Here is a 24,616-nt window from a genome sequence, read left to right as displayed (position 1 = left end):
CTTTGTTGAAGCACTTTTGGCAGCGATAACAGCCTCGAGTTATCTTGGGTATTGCGCCACAAGCTTGGCACTTGGGTTTTGCGCTACAAGCTTGGCACAAGCTTGACACATTCTGGATTCGAGTCCAGACTCTGTCGATGGCCGGCCGCGACCGGGAAACCCATGGAGCGGCACACAATTGGCCCAACACTGTCCGGGTTAGGGGAGGGTTTGGCCTGCAGGGATGTCCTTATCCCATCACGCACTAGCGACTCCTGTGGCGGGCTGGGTGCAGTGCACGCTGACACAGTCTCCGGGTGCACAGTGTTTCCTCTGACACAGTGGTGCGGCTGGCTTCGAGGTTAAGTGGCCATTGTGTCAAGAAGCTGTGCGGCTTGGTTGGGTTGTGTTTCAGAGGACGCATGGCTCTCGACCTTCAACTCTCACGAGTCCGTAGGGGATTTGCAGCGATGAGACAAGACTGTAACTACCAATTGGAGACTGTGAAATGGGGTAAAAGTAACAAAAAATAAATAAAAGGACATTTCGAGACTTGTCCCGAAGCCACTCCTGCATTGTCTTGGCTGTGTACATAGGGTCGTTGTCCTGTTGGAAGGTGAGCCTTCGCCTCAGTCTGACGTCCTGAGTGTTCTGGAGTAGGTTTTCATTAAGGATCTCTCTGTACTTTGCTCTGTTCATCTTGCCTGAATCCTGACTGGTCTCCCAGTCCCTGCTGCTGAAAAACATCCCCACAGCATGATGCTGCCACCATCATGCTTCACCGTAGGGATGGTGTCAGGTTTCCTCCAGCCGTGACTCTTGGCATTCAGGCCAAGGAGTTCAATCTTGCTTCTCTTGGTCTGATAGTCTCCAAGCGGGCTGTCATGTGCCTTTTACTGAGGAGTGGCCTCCGTCTGGCCATTCTACCATAAAGGCCTGATTGGTGGAGTGCTGCAGAGATATATTTTTGTTAGCAGCATGTGTGACCACCTATTTATGATATCATTTACAAAGATTATACTTTTTTAAATATAAAAAATATATATTATATTTGAGTTTAAACATAATATTTGTTAGATTATTTGTTCTGTCTTTTCTGGTAGATTAAACCAAAATTGCATCTAACTTTCTATGGCTTGTTTTAAAAATAGCGATATTTTGGAGATTCAATTTTCAAATAGGTTTGCCAAAGATAAGATATCGTCATTTTCCTCTTTCATATTTGCCCAAAATGACAGTTCTACTGGGTCAAAGTCAACGATAGATCGGATAAAAGGACCGAGACAATGACTAAACGCCTCAGCCTGATGTTAAAATCCAGTGTTTGTCTTGAGAATGTCACATTTTACTAATTGAAGGTGTTTCAAGAGTGTTGAAAAGGTAATGTATTGTTAGTCAAACAGCATTCACGGCCCACATGCAGTATTTTACATTCTTTCCAGTCCAATATAACCGTTGAAGGCGTATTTTGTGTCGACACCATTCATAAAACCTTTTACTTTAGGTAACAAGCTTTCAGTATCCATCTAGTGAAGTTTCTGGGCCAGCAGCTGACACAATACTGTACTCTGGCTAGCCAGCAGGTATCGGATTCTCAGCCTCCCTCCCGTTTAACCTGAAATGATTGGCCTGTCTTGTGATGAGATGTGAGGTCCTACTCCCTCAGCCAGTGTCTGCGTCCCAAACTCACTGGTTGTGTCCCAAATAGCACCCTATTTCCTATAGACCACTACTTTTTACCAGAGCCCTATGGGCCCTCTTTAAAAATAATGCACTGTAAAGGGAATAGAGTGCCATTTGGGACGTACACTACACTGTGAACACAATCAGGACCAAACATCGCCACGGCCTTGGCTCAGCTACAAAAGACCAATCGATAGGTTTACTTAATCCAATTACTATTTATCTGGCCCACTCCTATTTCTCTGGCAGCACTGCTCTCTGGCAGCACTGCACTGTCTCTTCATGCTTCAGGGGTGGAACTGTGACCAGGGTGGTTGTGGCTTTGACCTGGCTTACAGAGGGAGGACGACTCCTGATGTTTTGACGAGCAGTGAATTAATATTGACAGGGACATTTGGATGGAATGGTATAAAAGACACATGTTTATACCTGTTCATCTCCTTGTCTGCGAGGTTTGTCAGTTGATAGGCTGCTATATCTACAGTGAATGATTGAGTCGTTTTCCCCCTTTGTTTCTATGAACTTCCATCCTAGTGGTCCAGTTTGTGTTTTTAGCCAACTCCTCTCTGTGTTTTGTTCATTGCTATGCCAAACATGACACTAAGAGAAGAGTTGGCTATAGTTTGTGACCTAGGCTAAAAAAAAACAGAAGAAAATAAAACCGTATGATAGAGGAGCCTAGAAATGGCTGTGGTTTCTGCAGCCTAAGCGACAGTCATAGTGTATAACTTCACACAATTGCCCTACCCATCACCCCCTCTGTGGTGGGTAGAGCCACTGGGGAAGGGGCTGGTGCTCCTGTCCTGTACTCCCTCCAGGACAGTACATTCCTTGGTGGAGCAGGACTGCCAAACCCACACGCAGCCCTCTGCCATCCCAGGGATGAGCCCTTGGTTTGGAGGGTTAAGGGTTTTTTCTACTGGGGCTGCCAGGAGGTGGTGGTGAGCGGGGGGCTAGTTGAGCTGTGGTGCACAAACATGATCTACCTCATCAACTGCATTCTCAGCCTAGTTATGCTCTTAGTGCATAAAGAAGGAAGTGGCGAAAATGCCACAAGGGGCCAAAGCTTCTCACTGGGACTTAGAGTTATGTAAATTGTCTATGCCTGCCTGCCTACATACCTATGGCTATATAGACTGTGTGTGCAGACCACGATGGCTACAAACAGTAGACTGAGCGTGTGTGCAGACTGCAGAACTATGACTTCATAGTCTCAGCGTAAGTGTGTGCCTGCCTATAGATTGTGTCTGTATGACCAGTCTGTAATGTTCTCTCCTTTAGGTGGTGAGGAAGATGATGTGGTTAATGGACCACGTGTTCAAGTACACCAACTTTGGCCTGGTGTCTCTCATCCACGGGGACTTCTTCATCAGACAGGTGAGACAGACACACTCCGAGACCTCTATCTAGGAGGCTTTTACTCGGCTGACAACTATCTCATCACAACTGTTTTTGTGATAGGATATTTTTGATGTGGTCTGACTGGTTTAGTGGTCATGCCGCAGCTTCTGGCACACATACGGCGTTGGCATAGGTTTGAATTTGGCCAACTGCACTTTGACACACTGTCATCGTCCTGATCTGTTCAATGAAATCCGAAAATAACTTCAAATATATGCTTAACAAAAAGATAAACGCAACATGTAAAGTCTTGGTCCCATGTTTCATGAGCTGAAATAAGATCTCAAATGTTCTATACGCACATAAAGCTGATTTCTGTCCAAATTTGGGCACAATTGTTTACATCCCTGTTAGTGAGCATTTCTCCTTTGCCAAGATACTCCTTCAACCTGACAGGTGTGTTATATCCAAAAAGCTGATTAAACAGCATGAGCATTACACAGGTGCACTTCATGCTGGGGACAATAAAAGGTCACTCTAAAATGTGCAGTTTTGTCACAACACAATGCCACAGATGTCTCAAGTTTTGAGGGAGCGTGCAATTGGCATGCTGACTGCAGGAATGTCCACCAGAGCTGTTGCCAGATAATTTTGTTAATTTCTCTACCATAAGCCACCTCCAACGTCGTTTTAGAGAATTTGGCAGTACATCCAAATGGTCTCACAACCGCAGACCATGCCATCCCAGGACCTCCACATCCGGCTTCTACATCTGTGGGATCGTCTGAGACGAGCCACCCGGATAGCTGATGAAACTGAGGAGTATTTCTTTCTGTATTAAAGCCCCTTTGTGGGGAAAACACATTTTTATTGGCTGGGCCTTGGGTCCCCAGTGGGTGGGCCTGGCTCCACCCATGGTTGCGCCCCTGCCCAGTCATTTTGTTCACTATAGTTTTATATTTTCACCAATGTGTATATTTGTGTAATGAAATGGTGACATTGCAAGCCCCACGAGTTAGCATTTTATTACATCCACACACACAGCCACTCATTTAACATGCACTCCAGCTGAGCAGTATATCAGCTCGGCAGCAGGCAGGAAATGGCTACAGCCTCCTCCTCGAACAGGGACACAGCCAGGCAGGCCCAGTGGACAGCACAGTAGAGCAGTGTTATGGTACAGTAGTCCAGCCGCTGGCCCGAAGTGGCCCTGAGCAGCTGGAAGAGAATGGAACAGAGATGCTCTCTGCATGGGTGACAGACAGAGAGGCAGGCAGACGGACGGGTGACTGGCAGCTGATTCATTTGCTTGCTGGCCCAGCAGTTCTATTCAAATCAAATTAAAGTTTGGGGACACCTCATTCATGGGTTTTTCTTTATTTGAACTCTTTACTAGATTGTAGAATAGTAGTGAAGACATCAAAACTATGAAATAACACATGAAATCATGTAGTAACCAAAAAAGTGTTAAACATATCCAAATATGTTTTTGCTTCTTCAAAGTAGCCACCGTTTGCCTTGACGACGGCTTTGCACACTCTCAGCATTCAACCAAATTCATGAGGTAGTCACCTGGAATGCTTTTCCAACATTCTTGAAGGAGTTCCCACATGTGCTGAGCACTTGTTGGCTGCTTTTCCTTCACTATGTGGTCCAACTCATCCCTAACCATCTCAATTGGGTAGAGGTTTGGTGATTGTGGAGGCCAAGTCATCTGATGCAGCACTCCATCACTCTCCTTCTTGGCCAAATAGCCCTTCCACAGCCTGAAGGTGTGTTTTGGGGCATTGTCATGTTGAAAAACAAATGATTGTCCCACTAAGCGCAAACCAGATGGGATGACGTATCGCTGCAGAATGCTCTGTTAGCCATGCTGGTTAAGTGTGCCTTGAATTCTAAATAAATCACAAAGTGTCAGCAGCAAAGTACCCCACACCATCACACCACCACCTCCATGCTTTGTGGTGGGAACCACACTTGCAGAGGGAACCACACTTGCGGAGATCATCTGTTCAACTACTCTGCATCTCACAAAGACACCGTGGTTGGAACCAAAAATCTCAAATTTGGACTCATCAGTCTAGAGGACAGATTTCCACCGATTTAATGGCCATTGATCGTGTTTCTTGACACAAGCAAGTCTCTTCTTATTGGTGTCCTTTAGTAGGGGTTTCTTTGCAGAAATTTGACCATGAAGACCTGATTCACTCAGTCTCCTCTGAACAGTTGATGTTGAGATGTTACTTGAACTCTGAATCATTTATTTGGACTGTAATCTGAGGTGCAGTTAATTGCCGATTTCTGAGGCTGGTGACTCTAACTCTGTAGCAGAGGTAACTCTGGGTCTTCCTTTCCTGTGGCAGCCCTCATGAGAGCCAGTTTCATCACAGTGCTTGATGGTTTTTGCGACTGCACTTGAAGAAAGGGGGGCGTATGGCAATATACCACTGCTAAGGGCTGTATCCAGGCACCGTCCAAGAACAGCCCTTAGCCGTGGTATATTTGCCATATATCATACCCCCTCGGGCCTTAATGCTTAATTATACTGCAAGCACTATGCTATTTACTCGACATGGCACTTGCATGAATGATGAAATGTAAAATAACACAACACACAACATGATAGCCAGTGAATTAGAATGTTTTGTTCCTGCGCAGTTTGTCAAGTACCATGCTCTTTACTTAGACTGACTTGCATGCACTCATACAAACAAGATGGCGCATGCCAACACAAACTGGAGGAAAGGTCAATGTCCTGAAGAAACATTTTCTGCTCGCTTCAGCTTTCCAAAAGTATGTTTTATGGTAGTGGAATTAGTTTAGATGTTTAAATTGAGACATAACCGACACTTCAAATAACAACGTACTGTAGGCTACAATGAGCTCCAAAAGTATTGGGACAGTGCAAATTATTTTGTTTTGGAACTGTACTCCAGCACTTTTGGATTTGAAATGATACATATTTTACAAGGTTAAAGTGCAGACTCTCAGATTTCATTTGAGGGTATTTTCATCCATATCGGGGGAACCGTATAGAAATTACAGCACATTCCCCCTATTTATTTATTTTATTTTTAATTTGAACATTTTATTTAACTAGGCAAGTCAGTTAAGAACAAATTCTTATTTACACTGATGGCCTACCGGGGAACAGTGGGGTAACTGCCTTGTTCAGAGGCAGAATGACTTTGTCAGCTCGGGGATTCAATCCAGCAACCTTTCGGTTGTGTGTATTAAGTTAAGTATTTGGTCCCATATTCATAGCACGCAGTGACTACAACAAGCTTGTGAGTCTACAAATTTGTTGGATGCATTTGCTGTTTATTTCGGTTGTGTTTCAGCTTATTTTGTGCCCAATAGAAATGAATGGTAAATAATGTATTGTCATTTTGCAGTCGCTTTTATTGTAAATAAGAATAGAATGTTTGTAAACACTTCTACATTAGTGTGGATGCTACCATGATTACAGATAACCCTGAATTAATTATGAATAATGATACGTGAGAAAGTTGGAGGCATAAATATAATACCCCCCCAAAACAATTCTAACGTCCCCTGTCTTGGGGGTATGCTATTTGTGCTTCTTTCTCACTCATTGTTATTCCCGATTTAATTTAAGACTATCCGTATTCATGATGTAATCATTGCGTGCTTGCAAAATGGAACCAAATACTAAACTTTTTACTACTATAATACACATATAAGTGAATTTGTTGCAATACATTTGGTCCCCTAAAATGGGAGGACTATGTACAAAAAGTGCTGTAATTTCTAAGCGGTTCACCCGATATGGATGGAAATACCCTCAAATTAAAGCAGACAGTCTGCACTTTAATCTTATAGTCATTGTTTCATTTCAAATCCAAAGTTGTGGAGTACAGAGCCAAAACAACAACATGTGTTACTGTCCCAATACTTGTGTGATGTATTGTATAACATACCACATGTACTAATCACACAAATTCAGAAACCCAATACTGGCACATCAATCCAGCCTCAGTGTGTTGATGCCTTTTAAAGTGCTTCTGAACCTGGCCTAATTGGAAATCAATCCAAAAACCCTCTCTGTCAATTTTCGCAATGCTCTTACTGCTAATGCTAAGGCTATTACTGCTAATGTTACCATAGCTAATATGAACTTCACTGTCTATTCATTTCAGTGGAGCTTGGCTGAGTGTCACACCAATACTGTATCGTATCCTCTCTATGCTAAAGCTAAACTGGGTTGTGTTAATTAGGCACCAAACGGAAGAAAACAGACTAAAACGGGGAGGGGGTGACTATCTGGACTTGGCTAATAAGAAATAAAGATTTTCATTTTTCCTTGTTATACGCTTTTACATGTTTTCCCTCTGTGAACGCTACCCCAATTCAGTAATGAAGAATAAAACAAAAGGAAAACTAAGCTTTTGCGATATCTTTTGTGTGCAAAGCCTTTACATCTAAACAGCCCTGATAGCGTCCTCATGCCACCCCTGTTCTGTGTTTCCCTGTTTAACCCGCAGGGTAAAGCGTACCGGGACAAGCAGCTGATCTACCTAAAGGACCACCTAGACCGGTACTATCACAGCCGTGACAGAAAGTGGATCGTGCTCTTCCCAGAAGGCGGCTTCTTGCGCAAGCGGCGGGAAACCAGCCAGGCATTCGCCAAGAAGAACTCGCTTCCTCACCTGACGCATGTGACGCTGCCGCGGCTGGGTGCCACTCAGGTGATCCTGAAGACCCTGGGGCCGCAGCAGGAGAACGGCTGCCTGGGGACAGAGGCCAGCACAGTGCACCGTAGCCAGTCAGGTGAGTGACGAACACACACACACACACACACCACGTTCTTCCGTTTCACCTTACTCTGCCTCGAAATCTCCGGTCATCACCTGAGGTCTTAGTGGGCTGTGACACAGCTGCAGCCTGTCTTCACCTCCTCCCCTCTAATCCTGTGGTTACACTCCCCTGCAGCCAGTCACCTCTGTCTGTACCTGTCTATCCCTTCACCTATTGTAGGTGAAGCAAAGGTCTCCAGGTGCCCAAGCAAAGGTCTCCTTTGTTTAAATCAGGGTTGGGGTCAGTCGATTCAGAAAGTGATTTAAAATGTATAAAACTATTATTTTGATATAAATAGCTTCTCGCTTTCAGGTTATTGAGAAGTCATAAAAAACAGGTGCCCTTTTTTCAATTATTGAATTGGAATTTTCAGTTTACTCTCATTCATGGGTTATTTTACCTGATTCCAGGTAAAGCCTCACGATTCCTGGAAAAAGTGTTATCAGGACGCATCACCATGAGTCACTTCCTGCTCTTGACCTTCCCAACTCAGTACTCATGCATGTGCTTCCCAGAGTGCAACACTTCTAGCTACATACTTTACAAATTGGGGAGAGGGCGGGGGATTATGGGTACTGAACTAATAATCAGACAGGCAATTTTGGCACAGGAGACTAATGAAAGTTTTCCCCAAGTAGACCTAAGTTAAGTACCCTTTTCAATTCAAATCAAATTGTATGTCACATGCAGCGAACACAACAGGTGTAAGTAGACCTTACCGTGAAATGCTTACAAGCCCTTAACCAACAATGCAGTTCAAGAAATAGAGTTAAACAAATATTTACTAGATAAAATAAAAAGTGACACAATAAAATAACAATAGGGGGACCTGTACTGAGTCAGTGTGCGGGGGTACAGGGTAGTTGAGTTCATTTGTGCATGTAGATAGGTGTAAAATGACTATGCATAGATAATAAACAGTGAGTAGCAGAAGTGTAAAAACAAAGGGGGGGGGGGGGGGGGGGCAGTCAATGTAAATAGCCCGGGTGGCCATTTGATTAATTGTTCAGCAATCTTATGGCTTGGGGGTAGAATCGTTTTGGGCCTAGGAGCCTTTTGGACCTAGGAGCCTTTTGGACCTAGGAGCCTTTTCGTTGCCTTCCTCTGACACCGCCTAGTATATAGGTCCTAGATATATGGAACCTTGAGTCTAGTGATTTACTGGGCCGTACGCACGACCCTCTAGAGCCATATGGTCAGATGCTGAGCTGTTGCCATACCAGGCGGTGATGCAACCAGGTCAGGATGCTCTCGATGGTGCATCTGTCAAACTGGGGACCCCATGCCAAATCTTTTCAGTCTCCTGAGGGGGAAAAGGTATTGTCGTGCACTGTTCACGACTGTCTTGGTCTGTTTGGATCGTGATAGTTCATTGGTGATGTGGACACCAAGGAACTGGACAGCATCCATCGTGAGCCATTAAAAAGAGGACTTCCAAGAAGCCAGTTTTTCAGACTGAGCCGTATATGCCACTCCACAGAGGATTATCTAGAAAAAGCAGCGGAGATGCGCATTAGGTTTCTAAGAGCCTATTCGCCACAATGTGTGGATGAAGCTCTTAATTAATTTGACATTGAGAAAAACACGAGATGAACTGCTACATAAAGGACCCGCTAAAGCTAAAGAACACTCCGTAATGTTCACAACCACATACTTTGAACTCGCGAAAAGTGGGAGACGCGGTCAAGAAACACTGGCATATTTTATCATCGGGACCCAGCTTTTACCGTCTGAATTTTAAAATCCACCACTTATTGTGTATAGGAGAGGTCGCAATTTACACGATAAATTGGTTCATGCCAACTGCCAGCCACTAAAGACAATCAGCCAGGCTCTTTTATGCCCTCTTCCAAATGGTAGCTATAAATGCAGAGGATGCGCACAGTGCAACAATATGATGAAGTGTGAATATTTCTGCCACCCACACACAGGAAAGTGGTTCCAAATAAATGACATTATTACATGTTCCACCACCCATGTTATTTACAATATTAACTGTCCATGAGGGCTGTGCTATGTATGTAAAACCTCTCGTCCTCTCAAACAGAGAATCCGTGAACATTAAAGTTCAATCAGGAGAAACGACAGGGATTATCCAGTCGCAGTACATTTCAAAGACCTGAAGCATGACATTTCTACCTTTTTAGATTTTGTGGCATGGAGAAAGTTAAGATATCAGACAGGGGAGGTGATATCAATAATACTCTGAGTAAAAGATTATGTTTTTGGATTTTCACCCTCTAGACATTATTTCCTAAAGGACGTAATGATGAAATGATGTTGTATGTTGTAAATTTGAGCATGAATTATGTCCCTATTTAAGATTACTCTGTTTTTCGTACGATGTACACAATGATTAATGAAAACTTGCTATGTCCTCATTGTGGTTTTACAGACGTGTTTAATACGTCTTATTTACACACTATTTGAATATTTATGAAATGCATATTGTTATATTTGATAGCGCTTATGTTTTTCCTTCGCCTCCAACCCCTTTCGATGTGTGGAACAGATGTGGTTGGGGCTAGGTCTACATAAGGGTGCAAATTTTTTTTTTACTCACAAAAGCTCTGACGAAGGCCGTGAGGCCGATGCGTAAGCTTATTAAAGATCAGTGATACTATCGAGCAGTGCGCGGTTTCCTTTTTCCTTCATCTTGTTCAACTGTTACCATGCACCTGCAAAAAAGATTGCTCAGATGTGCTAGTGCCTTTTGTATTTTGACACCAAGGAACTTGAAACTCTCGACCCGCTCCATTACAGCCCCGTCGATGTGAATGGGGGCGTGTTTTCCCCCACTTTTCCCCCACCCCTCACTTTAAGGGAGAGGTTGTTGTCCTGACACCATACTGCCAGTTCTCTGACCTCCTCCCCATAGGCCGTCTCATCGTTGTCGGTGATCAGTGTCGTCAGCAAACTTAATGGTGTTGGAGTTGTGCTTGGCCACGCAGTCGTGGGTGGACAGGGAGTACAGGAGGGGACTAAGCATGCACCCCTGAGGGGCTCCCCAGTGTGGCAGATGTGTTGTTGCCTACCCTTACCACCTGGGGGCTGCCCATTGGGAAGTCCAGGATCCAGTTGAAGAGGGAGGTGTTTAGTCCCAGGGTCCTTAGCTTAGTGATGAGCTTTGAGGCCACTATGGTGTTGAATGCTGAGCTGTAGTCAATATACCTCCACAGGCCAAATGTTGTTACACTGTCAGTGAACCACATGTCTGACTCCCAAAACTCACAATTGTCACTGGTAGCTTCTTTAATAAATATTTGGTGCTGTAGTCAGGGTAAGTCTGACAGACCACTGAGTTATTCTTTCAAACTACAGTAGTGTTCCTGTGAATTTTGTGGCACTCATCCTATAAATAGAATGTGTAGTGCAGATCTTGCTCAAATGGGAGTTTTATATTGGGCTGGTTGCCTGTCAAGAGAACACGCTTTCAAAACCTCAAACCATAAAATCATCACTTCTCTGTTGTGTTGCCCTCTGAGAATACTGTTTTAAATGGGGGTGGTGGGCTGGATGGAGGAGGGGTGGGACACACAAACACACACACAGTGTCTCACACGTACGAAGGAGACGGAAATTGCAACAGAGGTCTCCTGGAACCCCAGTGGCGATCTACAGTAGAGTAATTTCTCCGTCTTGGGACCAAGCCTAAATAAACTGACTGACTAGGATTACATCTCCGCAATTAAGAAAATGCTCTGAAAATGAAACCTTTATTTCCCCCCTCATTTTCTCCTTAACCTCATTTTTTCTTCCATCAATCCATCCATCAGGACTGGCCTTAATTGAGCTCTGCCCCTCCTGTCCACTGCTGACAACCAGCCCCCTAGCCAATCAATAAGCCTCGCCTAATGGCCCACTGAGTTTGGGAAACAAAGACTGCACACAGTGGCAGGCTGCACATACCCACACACAGGCAGGAGCACCCACACACAGACAGACAGGCGCACGCACACACCATCACTCACGTGCACATGCACTTTGGAATTCCCTGGCTTTAGCTCAAAATCCATTTTAAATGAGTCCTGTTGCCTTTCTCGTAATTGTAAGACCGTGTTGAGGCCAGCAGTATTGAGTGCGTGGCTAAGGGATCTAGCCACAATGGGGATTGCTAACTCCTGTGTCCTGCAATAACTCTGTGCTTACAGCTGAGCTATCCAATACATCCAGGTCTGTTGGAAAGCGTTCATACATGTAGAAAATACCTTGCATAGAAGTTGCAAGTCTTCCTAGGTGAATTTGTTTTCCAATAAAAAAATCATGTAATTTAAGAATTGGGAAATGTAATGATGGGGCTTGATGATTAATAGAAAATGTGTGAACAATATTTTTTGTGAATTAATTTTTCATTTTGTCATAAGGTTGGTAGCAACATGTGGAAATCATCTGTTTCAGCGCAAGTCAACTACAAAACCCACAATGCAATGCTCTATGTGCTAGGTAGTTAACTTGGTAGCAAGCATAGCTACACACAATAAAACTCAACTCCAATATCACCAGGTGAAGTAGCTAGTTAGTGCAGTTTGTTTAGGCAATTTTACAGCTATCAGTTTAGGAGTCTACAATCTCACCATGTTACACCTGCAGATCGATTTGTCTCACAAAGTGGAGTCTGACATTCACAACGGCCATGCAACGCACCCTGGACTGAAGAGACAGACATATAGGAGAAGTGTGGGGGACCCTCTGTTAAATTACACAATATAATATGCCAATTAGCAGACACTTAGTCATGCGTACATACATTCTAAGTATGGGTGGCCCCAAGAATCAAACCCACTACCCTGGTGTTACAAGTGCCATGCTCTACCAACTGAGCTACATTTCTCAAGGTAGGAATATCACACAAATATGATCAATGACTCATTCGAGAGAAGACAACCTGACATTAGCCAGAATTGAAATCTGACATGTACGCTAGATGTTTTCGGTATCTGGAAGTTGTATTCCTATTAACTTCCAGTATAGTGAGAGTGGCTTTATTGTAATGCTACGTCATACCGGCTGAATCGCTCAGATAAACATGAAATGACCCCGGGAATCGATAGAACATCGCTCAGAGATGCACAAAACGATAACATTAGAAATGGGTAAATCTTTCCTTTTTAAAGCCTAATCATAGTACGCAACGGAATAACTGCAAATAGCTACCCAAAATGGTGATTCCACACACAGGCACAGGGCTCTCTCTCTTTCTGACCGTACCTAGAGCCTCAGCCATCTGACTCACACAGCAGACAATGGGCCTCTCGGAGGAAATGGGATCTGATGTGAATGTGAGCGCAGCACCATCACGGCTGTGTATCGGCTCCACAACGTCACCTGGGGTAAATACTGTCACCCACAACAGCACAGAGACTGTTTGAACCCAGAACCGTGACAAGCAAGCGGTCGAGCATCTCGCTGTTGGCTTAGGGGCTATTCTCAGAGGTACCGATACTCAAGAGACATTATTGTAATGTAGAGTTGCAGAAATCTCCTGTCTGGAGTGCTACCTCCGGAGTTTGTGCACAACACTGGCACAACAGCTGCCCCCCTCCAAGGCAGGGCAGTGTAAACAGAATTGTCTCGTTCAGCCCAACACTTCTATAGTATAATATAAATGATAATGCTTTTGAAACATACCCTCGGAAAACTGACTATACTACCGATCCTTGACTTTGGCGATGTCATTTACAAAATAGCCTCCAACACACTACTCAACAAATTGGATGCAGTCTATCACAATGCCATCCGTGCTGTCACCAAAGCCCCATATACTACCCACCACTGTGACCTGTATGCTCTCGTTGGCGGGTCCTCGCTACATATTCGTCACCAAACCCACTGGCTCCAGGTCATCTGTAAGCCTTTGCTTGGTAAAGCTCCGCCTTATCTCATCTCACTGGTCACTGTAGCAGCACCCAAAGCCAACTCCTCCTTTGGCCGCCTTTCCTTCCAGTTCTCTGCTGCCAATGACTGGAACGAATTGCAAAAATCACTGAAGCTGGAGACTCATATCTCCCTCACTAACTTTAAGCGTCAGCTGTCAGAGCAGCTCACTGATCACTGCAGCTGTACACAGCCAATCTGTAAATAGCCCATCCAACCAACTACCTACCTCATCCCCATATTGTTTTTCTGCTCTTTTGCACACCAGTATTTCTACTTGCGCATCCTCATCTGCACATATATCCTTCCAGGGTAAATTGCTAAATTGTAGTTACTTCGCCACTATTGGCCGATTTATTGCCTTACCTCCTTGCTTCATTTGTACACTCTGTATACAGATTGATTTTTCTATTGTGTTATTGACTGTACGTTTGTTTGTTCCATGTGTAACTCTGTTGTTTTTGTCGCACAGCTTTGCTTTATCTTGGCCAGGTCGCAGTTGTAAATGAGAACTTGTTCTCAACTGGCCTCCCTGGTTAAATTTTTAAAAATCATAAACATCCCTGGGTCGACTCCTCTTTTCAGTTCGCTGCAGCTAGCGACTGGAACGAGCTGCAACAAACACACAAACTGGACAGTTATCTCAATCTCTTCATTCAAAGACTCAATCATGGACACTCTTACTGACCGTTGTAGCGGTTTGTGTGATGTATTGTTGTCTTTACCTTCTTGACCGTTTGTGCTGTTGACTGTGCCCAATAATGTTTGTACCATGTTTTGTGCTGCTACCATGTTGTTATGTTGTGTTGCTACCATGCTGTGTTGTCACGTGTTGCTGCCTTGCTATGTTTTTGTCTTAGGTCTCTCTTTTTGTAGTGTTGTCTCTCTTGTTGTGATGTGTGTTTTTGTCCTATATTTATATAGTATTTTTATTTAGTTTTTATCCCAAGCCCCCGTCCCGGCTGGAGGCCTTTTGCCTTTTGTTAGGACGTCATTGTAAATAATAATTTGTTTTTAAACTGACTTGCCTAGTTAAATAAAGGTTAAATAAATACATTTAAAAAATAACGCAGCATCTTTTTTTTGTGTGAGAACCATGAGATGGAAACTTTTTTTTCGTACATGGCACGAATCCCGTTTCCTGAGTCTGTTTTCTGCCTAGTTCTGTCCTGGAGTGTTTTTTCTGGCGTCCTGGAACGCACCCTGTCTGGTTGCCGGGCAATGTAGCCAGTTGGGGTTTCTGATTACCCGCACCTGTATCGCATCAGCTATCTGCACACCTGGTCCTGATCATCATCTCTCCTCTTCATAAGCCCGGACCTGACATCCATTCCCTGCCGGATCGTTAGCCATGAACATTACTCACCCGGATCATTTACCCCATTCCCGCATGGTCGTCGGAGGATTCCGCTTCCCCATTGGATACACCTATTTACTCCCATCTAGTCACCACCGCAGCCCGCTACGCCACCTGGATATATCTAACCATTCACTTTCACTTGTAAATAAATACTCACCTTCTTCCTACTCTCCTTGTCCTGGTCTGCTTCTGGGTTCGATTTTGAAGAAACGTGACAGTACATGGGAATTTACCTGCAAAAGGTATTTTTATGTTCACTGTGTCATCACACACCGCCTTTTATCTGCAACAAGTCAGTTTAATGGAAACACACCTCTGCTGGGAAAATGCAGATTTTTGGGATATTTGCAGATTTTTGGGATATTCGCATGAAAATCTGTCGCCAATTGGATGGAAACCTAGCTACAGACAGAGACGACTGCAGATGGACAATATAACTAACTAGGCTGAGCTAGCTTTATGTTTATGCAAGGCCTTTGTATCTGTAATAAAAAATATATATATTCTCATACAGTATGTCATGACTATTGTGGTGATTTAATTATTCCAGTCAATTTATTTAAAATTAACGTAAATATATGGATCTATTTTAGGCTACAAATACACAGCTTAGGCTATAGATGCATGACGTTACTGCTTCGTTTCCCCTAGCCAGGCCCAGATGTGATCAGAGCGCATTGGCTTCTCTAGGCTACCTGCAGCTGTGGTTATCAGAAGGCTACAGTTGATCAGACTGAAGTGCAGATTAATTGTGCATGAGTTGACAAATCATGAGGCATGAAAAGGGGGGGTTGGTGGATATGAATTCACTTATGAATTCACTTATACCCACGTTTTCAGTTGCAATTTGCTTTTACTACATGTACTGATTTGCATGATATTGCTAAAAATGAAGACTGGTATGTTGTAAGGTATGCCTGTTGTACTTTTATATTCGTATGGGAGGGTTAATCATTCATCTTTGATAGGCTAGCGTTACTTAAAGACATGCTGTTAGCAACTGTGTGCTTTTTTTCTTGAAGCAAAAATGTAATGTGTAGCCTCTAGACGAGAAAGTAAATCCTTTGTCTGCACATGCTTGGGAATTGTTGCATTATTCAAGAGTGTAATGTGGTTTGGTTCCATTATTCAAACGTGTAATATGGTTAAGTGGAAAAGTCACTTGCATGCTTACTGGCTGGTTTTAGTAAACTTTATATGGGATTTTCCCGTGTGCCAGTGGCCAATCACAGGTGTCTATTAAACCCCTGGTTCAGTAGAAGGTATGAACAAGGAACCTCCTGATTGGTTAAAAGTGTGGCCTGACTATCCTTTTTGCCAAGGAGACATTTGTCCCTGCCTGCATCTTAAATGGTACCCTATTCTCTATATAGTGCACTACTACTACCCATGAGCCCTGGTCCAAAGTAGTGCACTATATATTTGGAATAGGGTGCCATTTGGGATCCCTGTGTATGCTCCCTCCATAACTGTTTACAGCAGCCAGGCTACTCCGATGTCTTATCAAATGAGTGGCTGTGCTGTCATTACAGTATTGTTTGTCGCTGGTGTACATGGATGTAGAGAAAGCTTGGCAACACGCCTGTTTCGGAGCTGGCGCCAAGCAATTACCTACATATTACCTACCCAAGGATAGGTGTTCTGTTGTCCAGCATTAACATTACCCACCTCGGAATAGGTGTTCTGTTGGCCAGCATCAGCACTCTGGTCTTGTGTAATTCTGTCTGGGTTAATCTTAGCAACGTTTTGAAACGGCAGTTGACAAGTGCTCTTAAGTGATTTACATTCTAAAAGACCTGCGTGAGCTGGCAATCTTTTTTTCCACCTCAGTTTTTTTTCCTGCCTTCGCCATCTGGTAACGCACATATGCGCGAGCGAGCGCACACACACAAACACTACCCAGTCAGCCACTTAAGCAAGCCATCCACAATCCTTCTCTCTCTCACTCACTCACTCACATATTACACTCACTCACTCACATATTACACTCATTCACTCACATATTACACTCACTCACTCACATATTACGCTCACATATTACACTCACTCACTCACATATTACACTCACTCACTCACATATTACACTCACTCACACAGGCCACATCTATATTGGTAGGCCAATGCAGCCTTATGTCATAGATCAGAGGCCCCTGTGACGCCTTCCTAAACCAGGTCTGCGTCTCAAATGGCACCCTATTCCCTTTATACTGCACTACTTTTGACCAGGCCTATATGGAATAGTACCATTTGGGATGCAACCCAGGAGTGATGGAGTGGAGTAATGGCTCTGTGGCTGTGCCCTCATCCTTGCTTCCTCTGTCCTTTCCTCAATTCCTTTCAAAGCTCATTGGAGGAGGAGGTCTGACTGAGGGACCATAGATCCTTCCTTCCAGCGGGCTATGAAAAGGAATTAAATAAACGAGGACGGAGGAATCAAGGATTTGACCGCTATTAATGTTTTCAAACCCGGCCTGTATGTCTGTGCCAGACGTTCCTCGCCTGATGGTTTGAACGCCCTCAGCTTCACTTGTCCTCTCTGTCACAGCCCTGAGGACACACAACCCTCTCTGACAAACACACACACCCCTTACAGCGCTGTCTGTGCGTGTGAGTTTGTTCCAAAGAGAGACACTTTCTCTCTCTCTCCCTTCCATCTCTCTCGCTCTCTCTCTCTCTGCCCCCATCTCTCCCTCTCTGCCCCCATCTCTCCCTCACTGTCTGCATATGATGCCATCTCATTCATGTCTTAACTTTCTCTGTCTGTCTGTGCAGGTAGTAAACCCAAAGGCCTGCAGTGGGTGGTGGACGTGACCATAGCGTACTCCAAAGCCAGGCCCATGGACATCCAGACGTGGATCTTTGGCTACAGACCTCCCACAGTCACGCACGTACACTACAGGTAAGGACTGAGCCTAACTACACTGACACCTCTCTCTTGCTCTGTCTGTCTCGCTCTCCGCTTCTCACCCTCTCACTTGTTGAGTATCAGAGGTTGGGTTAGTTTTGGCCAGGTTGCGGTACCTATATCTTTGTCTGGCACTCTTTCTCATAGAAAATGGAAGGCTCTTGTTGTTAAGATCTAGTAATGATGGATTAATTAGACAGAGGGTGGTTGCTGTTGCCTGTCACCAACACTCTCTGCCTCTGCTGTGTACAGCAGGTTCCGTATGTCCTTCCCTCAGCAGTTTCTACCTATCATTCTCTGGCCATTCTCATTAAAGACGACTTGTATTCTAGAAGATTATAATACCCTGACGACACCGCTTGAGTCACGTGCGCGAGCGTTGCAAAATAAATTTAGAATTATATGTTATTCAATTATTGCACTCACAATGCTTGCTCGCGTCAACGAGCGTCTGCGTTGCCAAGGGCTAAAATAGAAGTCATTCCTATTTCTGACGCAGATCGTGCTGCAAGTCCTGCCTCTCCCATCTCCTTATTGGTTTATAGAAGCAGGTACCCACGTGTCACCTCCTCATTGGTTATGCCCACGTGGGTGATTGAAAGACGAACTGTGTTGCTGGTTGTCGTGGTAATACTATGAAAGTTGATGCCAATCACCATATAAGTTCAAAGATGAAAAAGCCTGGAAGGAGGAGAGATGACTAGAAATGATTCGGTTGGCAGTTTTATGTGTGGATTAATTGTCAGAGTAGAGAACCTTGTGCATTTCAGGTAAAATAACAACCTAATGTTTATATCCCAGGACAAATTAACTAGCAACAGCAAGCTAGCTAAATGGGACAAATTAGCTAGCAAGTGCAAGCTAACTAGTTAAATTGCCATAAATGTTTAATGCTTTTTGACCTGTCCCCAAATTAATGTCCTTGGTTCAGAGTTTGTTTTGATATTTTAACCTGCGTGTTGTGATCGCGCGCAGCCGTTTTGGGTTCCGTGTAAGGTCTTTAAAAATACTCTTCTGGGCCTCCCAAGTGGTCTAAGGCACTGCATCATAGTGCTAGCTGTGCCACCAGAGACTCTGGGTTCGAGCCCAGGCTCTGTCGCAGCCGGCCGCGACCGGGGGGCCCATGGGGCGGCGCACAATTGGCCCAGCGTTCGTCCGGGTTAGGGAGGGTTTGGCCGGCAGGGATATCCTTGTCTCATCGTGCACTAGCGACTCCTGTGGCGGGCCGGGCGCAGTGCACGCTGACTAGGTGTACGGTGAATCCTCCGAAACATTGGTGCTGCTGGCTTCCGGGTTGGATGCGCGCTGTGTTAAGAAGCAGTGCATGGCTCTCGACCTTCGCCTCTCCCGAGTCCGTACGGGAGTTGCAGCGATGAGACAAGACAGTAACTACTAACAATTGGATACCACGAAATTGGGGAGAAAAAGGGGTTAAAAGTAAAATATAAAAAATGAAATACTCTTCTACTATTTTGAACAATAGAGGACATTTGAGGACCTACACAGCCCATAATGAGGATACCTGCACCACCTACTGTAGTGTGCTGTGCTATTGTGAAGTAATTCACATGATAAAAGAGGTGAAAAGGAGCCTGGAGTGCCACTGTAATGCAATTACTGCTAATTTTGCATAGAAGGGACATGGAGATGTTGTTGCTCCATAGTAACGCCTTTTCACGTGACACAGTCCAGTCGGAAGTATGGAGCCACCCTAACTGCATTAAGGAGCCGCCCTCACTTCTGTACAGACAGAGAGGATAAAGCAGCAACATAAAAGGTAGGAATATATCCTCATGTCGAAGCCTACAGTTGGTGTGGCGGCGTTAGGAATTCCCCCACTCCATTGAAGTTGGGCTGGCCTCGTGTCAACATGAGTCATCATGACACACTTGATATGAATGTGGCACTCAAATCTCCTTTTCACCCCATTGGGGCGGCAGGTAGCCTAGTGGTTAGAGTGTTGGGCCAGTAACCGAAAGCATGCCAGATCGAATCCCAGAGCTGACAAGGTAAAAATATGCAGTTCTGCCCCTGAACAAGGCAGTTAACCCACTTTTCCTATGCCGTCATTGTAAATAATAATTTGTTCTTAACTGACTTGCCTAGTTAAATGAGAAATAAAAATAATAATTAATACTTGATTTACTTAGAGCGTTGGGCTAGTAACCGGAAGGTTGCAAGTTCAAATCACCAAGCTGACAAGGTACACATCTGTCGTTCTGCCCCTGAACAGGCAGTTAATCCACTAGGCCGTCATTGAAAATAAGAATTTGTTCTTAACCGACTTGCCTAGTTAAATAAAGGTAAAATAAATAATAGCACAAGTGATCTCTATTGCTCCTCAAGCAAGGGGGGAGGCCGATGACATTACTACCTCCCACCTTGAATGCCCTGATCCTTGGAAGTTTTGCTCTAAACATTATTATTTTTTTACCCTTTTAGTGTCAAGGCCGTAGCCATGGAATCAACATTGGGGGTGACCAAATCTGCAGGGTGGTCTGCCCTCCCCCTGGATTATATATATATATTTTTTTTATGTAAAACTAATTTCCTGCCATTCTAAAATATGAAAAAATTCACTAACACATGCGATGAACTTCTTATTTCGTTTTTTACAATAATGTCTAATAGTGTATTGTATTACACTGCTCTTTTTTATTTGTTACCTTTTCTTGTCTCATTGTATGTAAATGGCAGAGATTACGGATGAATAAAGTATAACCATAATCATATAAACAGAAATCTATGCATTGTTATATCAAGACAAGTCCAGATATTGTGGCCAAGGTTTAGCAAATTGTTGTTTTTATTTACAAGTAAACTTGGGTGGGCAGCAGGGTCATTTGCTCTGCTCTGCTCTCCTCTTCTCTCCAGCCCTCTATCCTCCTCTGGTCCTATATTCTCCTCTCCGGTCATCTCTTCTCCTTTCCTCTCCTATCCTCTCATCTCCTCTCCAGGCAATGACATGTGTTTTGACTTGCCATTCTTCAAGCAAAGGATCCAAAGGCCTTTTTGCGCTTTTCGTTGACACCGATAAAAGACTGGCATATTCCTTCAAGGTTCAGTTTCTCCTGGTGCACGTGACACATGGCCACATTATTCAGCCTTGTTTGACTCATGGATGATCTAAGCCATGTCTTCAGCCTCCTCAGGGCACTAAAACTCCTCTCAGCCTCTACAGAGGAGGCAGGGACGGCCAGCAGAAGAAGCCTTACTAAAGCTTCCATCTGACTGAAGAGACCTCTCACATCTGGCACCATTTCCCCAAAATGCTAGCAACATCTGAGCTCTTTTGACATGTGTAATTAGCCCCAAACATGGCCACTGGGACCTGCAGTAGTCTTGAATCCAATTCAGGATACTCGTCTACCACCTTGTCTATGTCTCCGCGTAGCTGCACATGTTCAAGCTGCTACAGCTTGTGGAATCCAGCTTGATCAAACCTCTCTATGAATTGAGTATTCACAAGGCATTGTAGAATTGGGCTCTGTACAAAAACTGGGCATACGGATGTATAAGGGCTGCAGCCTGACCGGTGTAACGCTTTGTAGGTTTGCGGAAATGAGGCATCTGAATAGGTTATAGGTCCAACTTTGTTGCCATAGCAGTTGCTTTGCGAACAAGACATCAAAGTGCTCCTCCGTTCGCTTGTCATGCATTCTTGTTTTGACGTGGTCCACAGCCTTCAACATGCCTGAAACGGTCTGTTTCCTAAGCTGCAGGGAGGTGTTCAGGCACTCCAAATCCCCCATCAGGTCTTCAGCCATTACAAGGCTGAGCACAGTGTTCCCTTTTAGAAATGTTCCATGATGACCATTAGCTTTAGTTGAAGTGTCAGATGAGCTGCATGATGCCATTTCTTCAAGGACTGTCAGCACTGACTCAAACTAGCTGAGAACTGAGCGGATGGCAGGGGTGCGAACAGTCCACCTGGTGGGACAGAGAGGTTTCAACAAGGTGAAACCATGCTTTGATTTTGCGATTTCTTGGAAAATCACCTTGAACTTGCCAGATTGATTAAAGAAGCCCCCCAATTCATGCACCAGATCCATTGAATCTCTTACTAGTGGAGAGGCTACACAGGCAGCCTGCGTAACTAAGTTCACTCAGGGTGGACCACAGTGACAATACACAGCCAGCGGTTGTTCTTTCCTTCAAATGGCTTGCACCCCCTGCAATCAACCAGCCATGTTTGTGGCACCGTCATAGGTTTGTCCTGGAAGTTGGGACAGAGGAAGGCCTAGACACATCATGATATATCCTGGGTGCATTCAAACATATTGACTCCTGCTCAACTCGGATTAGACAAAGATTTTTTCAACAACAACAGCAGCAGCAAGCAGGACTCACACGATATTCTCCAATCAACCCACAGGGCAGGTATCCCAATTATTCGCAAAAGGAAGCAACGCAGAGGAAGAAGAGCCGGATGCCTCGTCTGGACCCGCAGAAGGCAACTAGGAAAGCTGCCGTTACCGTCAATATTACTCGCAAACGTGCAATCATTGGACAATACACTAGATGAGGTACGATCACGAATATCCTACCAACGGGACATCAAAAACTGTAATATCCTATGTTTAATGGAATCGTGACTGAATGACGACATGGATATTCAGCTAGCGGGATACACGGCAGGCAGGATAGAACAGCACAGGGGAAAAAATTCTAGATCATATGTACTCCACACACAGAGATGCGTACAGAGCTCTCCCTCGCCCTCCATTTGGCTAATCTGACCACAACTGTATCCTCCTGATTTCTGCTTACAAGCAAAAATTAAAGCAGGAAGCACCAGTGACTCGGTCTTTAAAAAAATGGTCAGATGAAGCAGATGCTCAACAGGACTGTTTTGCTATCACAGACTGGAACATGTTCCGGGATTCTTCCGATGACATTGAAGAATACACCACATCAGTCACTGGCTTTATCAATAAGTGCATTGAGGACGTCATCCCCACAGTGTCTGTACGTACATATCCCAACCAGAAGCCATGGATTACAGGCAACATTCGCACTGAGCTAAAGGGTAGAGTTGCCGCTTTCAAGGTGCGGGACTCTAACCCGGAAGCTTACAAGCAATCCCGCTATGCTCTGCGACGAACCATCAAACAGGCAAAGCATCAATACAGGGCTAAGATTGAATCATACTACACCAGCTCCGACGCTCGTCGGATGTGGCAGGGCTTGCCCACTATTACAGACTACAATGGAAGCACAGCTGCCCAGTGACACGAGCATACCAGACGAGCTAAATCACTTCAATGCTCGCTTCGAGGCAAGCAACACCGAGGCTTGCATGAGAGCATCAGCTGTTCCGGACGACTGTGTGATCACACTCTCCGTAGCCAACGTGAGTAAGACCTTTAAACAGGTCAACATTCACAAGGCTGTGGGGCCAGATGGATTACCAAGACGTGTGCTCCGGGCATGTACTGACCAACTGGCAGGTGTCTTCACTGACATTTTCAACATGTCCCTGATTGAGTCTGTAATACCAACATGCTTCAAGCAGACCACCATAGTTCCTGTGCCCAAGAACACAAAGGCAACCTGCCTAAATGACTACAGACACGTGGCACTCACGTCCGTAGCCATGAAGTACTTTGAAAGGCTGGAAATGGCTCACATCAACACCATTATCCCAGAAACCCTAGACACACTCCAATTTGCATACCGCCCCAACAGATCCACAGATGATGCAATCTCTATTGCACTCGACACTGCCCTTTCCCACCTGGACAAAAGGAACACCTATGTCAGAATGCTATTCATTGACTACAGCTCAGCGTTCTACACCATAGTACCCTCAAAGCTCATCACTAAGCTAAGGAACCTGGGACTAAACACCTCCCTCTGCAACTGGATCCTGGACTTCCTGACTGGCTGCCCCCAGGTGGTGAGGGTAGGTAGCAACACATCTGCCACGCTGATCCTCAACACTGGAGCTCCCCAGGGGTGCGTGCTCAGTCCCCACCTGTACTCCCTGTTCACGCACGACTGCATGGCCAGGCGCGACTCCAACACCACCATTTAAGTTTGCTGACGACACAACGGTAGACTATAGGAAGGAGGTCTATAGGAAGGAGGTCAGAGACCTTTCCGGGTGGTGCCAGAATAACAATCTATCCCTCAACGTAACCAAGACTAAGGAGATTGTGGACTACAGGAAAAGGAGCACCGAGCACGTCCCCATTCTCATCGACGGGGCTGTAGTGGATCAGGTTGAGAGCTTCAAATTCCTTGGTGTCCACATCAACAACAAACTAGAATGGTCCAAACACACCAAGGCAGTCGTGAAGAGGGCACGACCATGCCTATTCCCCCTCAGGAAACTTAAAAGATTTGGCATGGGTCCTCAGATCCTCAAAAGGGTCAACAGCTGCAACATCAAGAGCATCCTGACCGGTTGCATCACTGCCTGGTACGGCAATTGCTCGGCCTCCAACCGCAAGGCACTACAGAGGGTAGTGCGTACGGCCCAGTACACACTGGGGCAAAGCTGCCTGCCATCCACAACCTCTATACCAAGCGGTGTCAGATGAAGGCCCTAAAAATGGTCAAAGACCCCAGCCACCGCAGTCATAGACTGTTCTCTCTACTACTGCATGGCAAGCGGTACTGGAGTGCCAAATCTAGGACTAAAAGGCTTCTCA

The 24,616-nt window shown here is 44.9% G+C and overlaps 1 protein-coding gene across 2 annotated transcripts in view; it reads left to right on the top strand.

Annotated features, from left to right (window-relative positions):
• The window catches only part of LOC110522024 (acyl-CoA:lysophosphatidylglycerol acyltransferase 1), an 85,170-nt gene that overhangs the window by 39,714 nt on the left and 20,840 nt on the right, over window positions 1–24,616 (top strand). Inside the window, exons 3-6 of one of the 2 annotated variants that reach the window (XM_036975553.1) lie at window positions 2,944–3,039; window positions 7,509–7,794; window positions 17,828–17,954; window positions 20,403–22,398. In XM_036975553.1, the coding sequence (XP_036831448.1) occupies window positions 2,944–3,039; window positions 7,509–7,794; window positions 17,828–17,954; window positions 20,403–20,523 (630 nt within the window). In that variant the 3' untranslated portion in view covers window positions 20,524–22,398. Of the gene's footprint in view, window positions 1–2,943; window positions 3,040–7,508; window positions 7,795–17,827; window positions 17,955–20,402; window positions 22,399–24,616 lie in introns of those variants that run through there. The other variant, XM_036975552.1, reaches the window with a different exon arrangement.

Source organism: Oncorhynchus mykiss, chromosome 4, assembly GCF_013265735.2.
Source record: "Oncorhynchus mykiss isolate Arlee chromosome 4, USDA_OmykA_1.1, whole genome shotgun sequence".
Classification (NCBI taxonomy): domain Eukaryota; kingdom Metazoa; phylum Chordata; class Actinopteri; order Salmoniformes; family Salmonidae; genus Oncorhynchus; species Oncorhynchus mykiss.
Note: the sequence above shows the minus strand (reverse complement) of the source record. Positions and strands in the feature narration are given on the sequence as shown.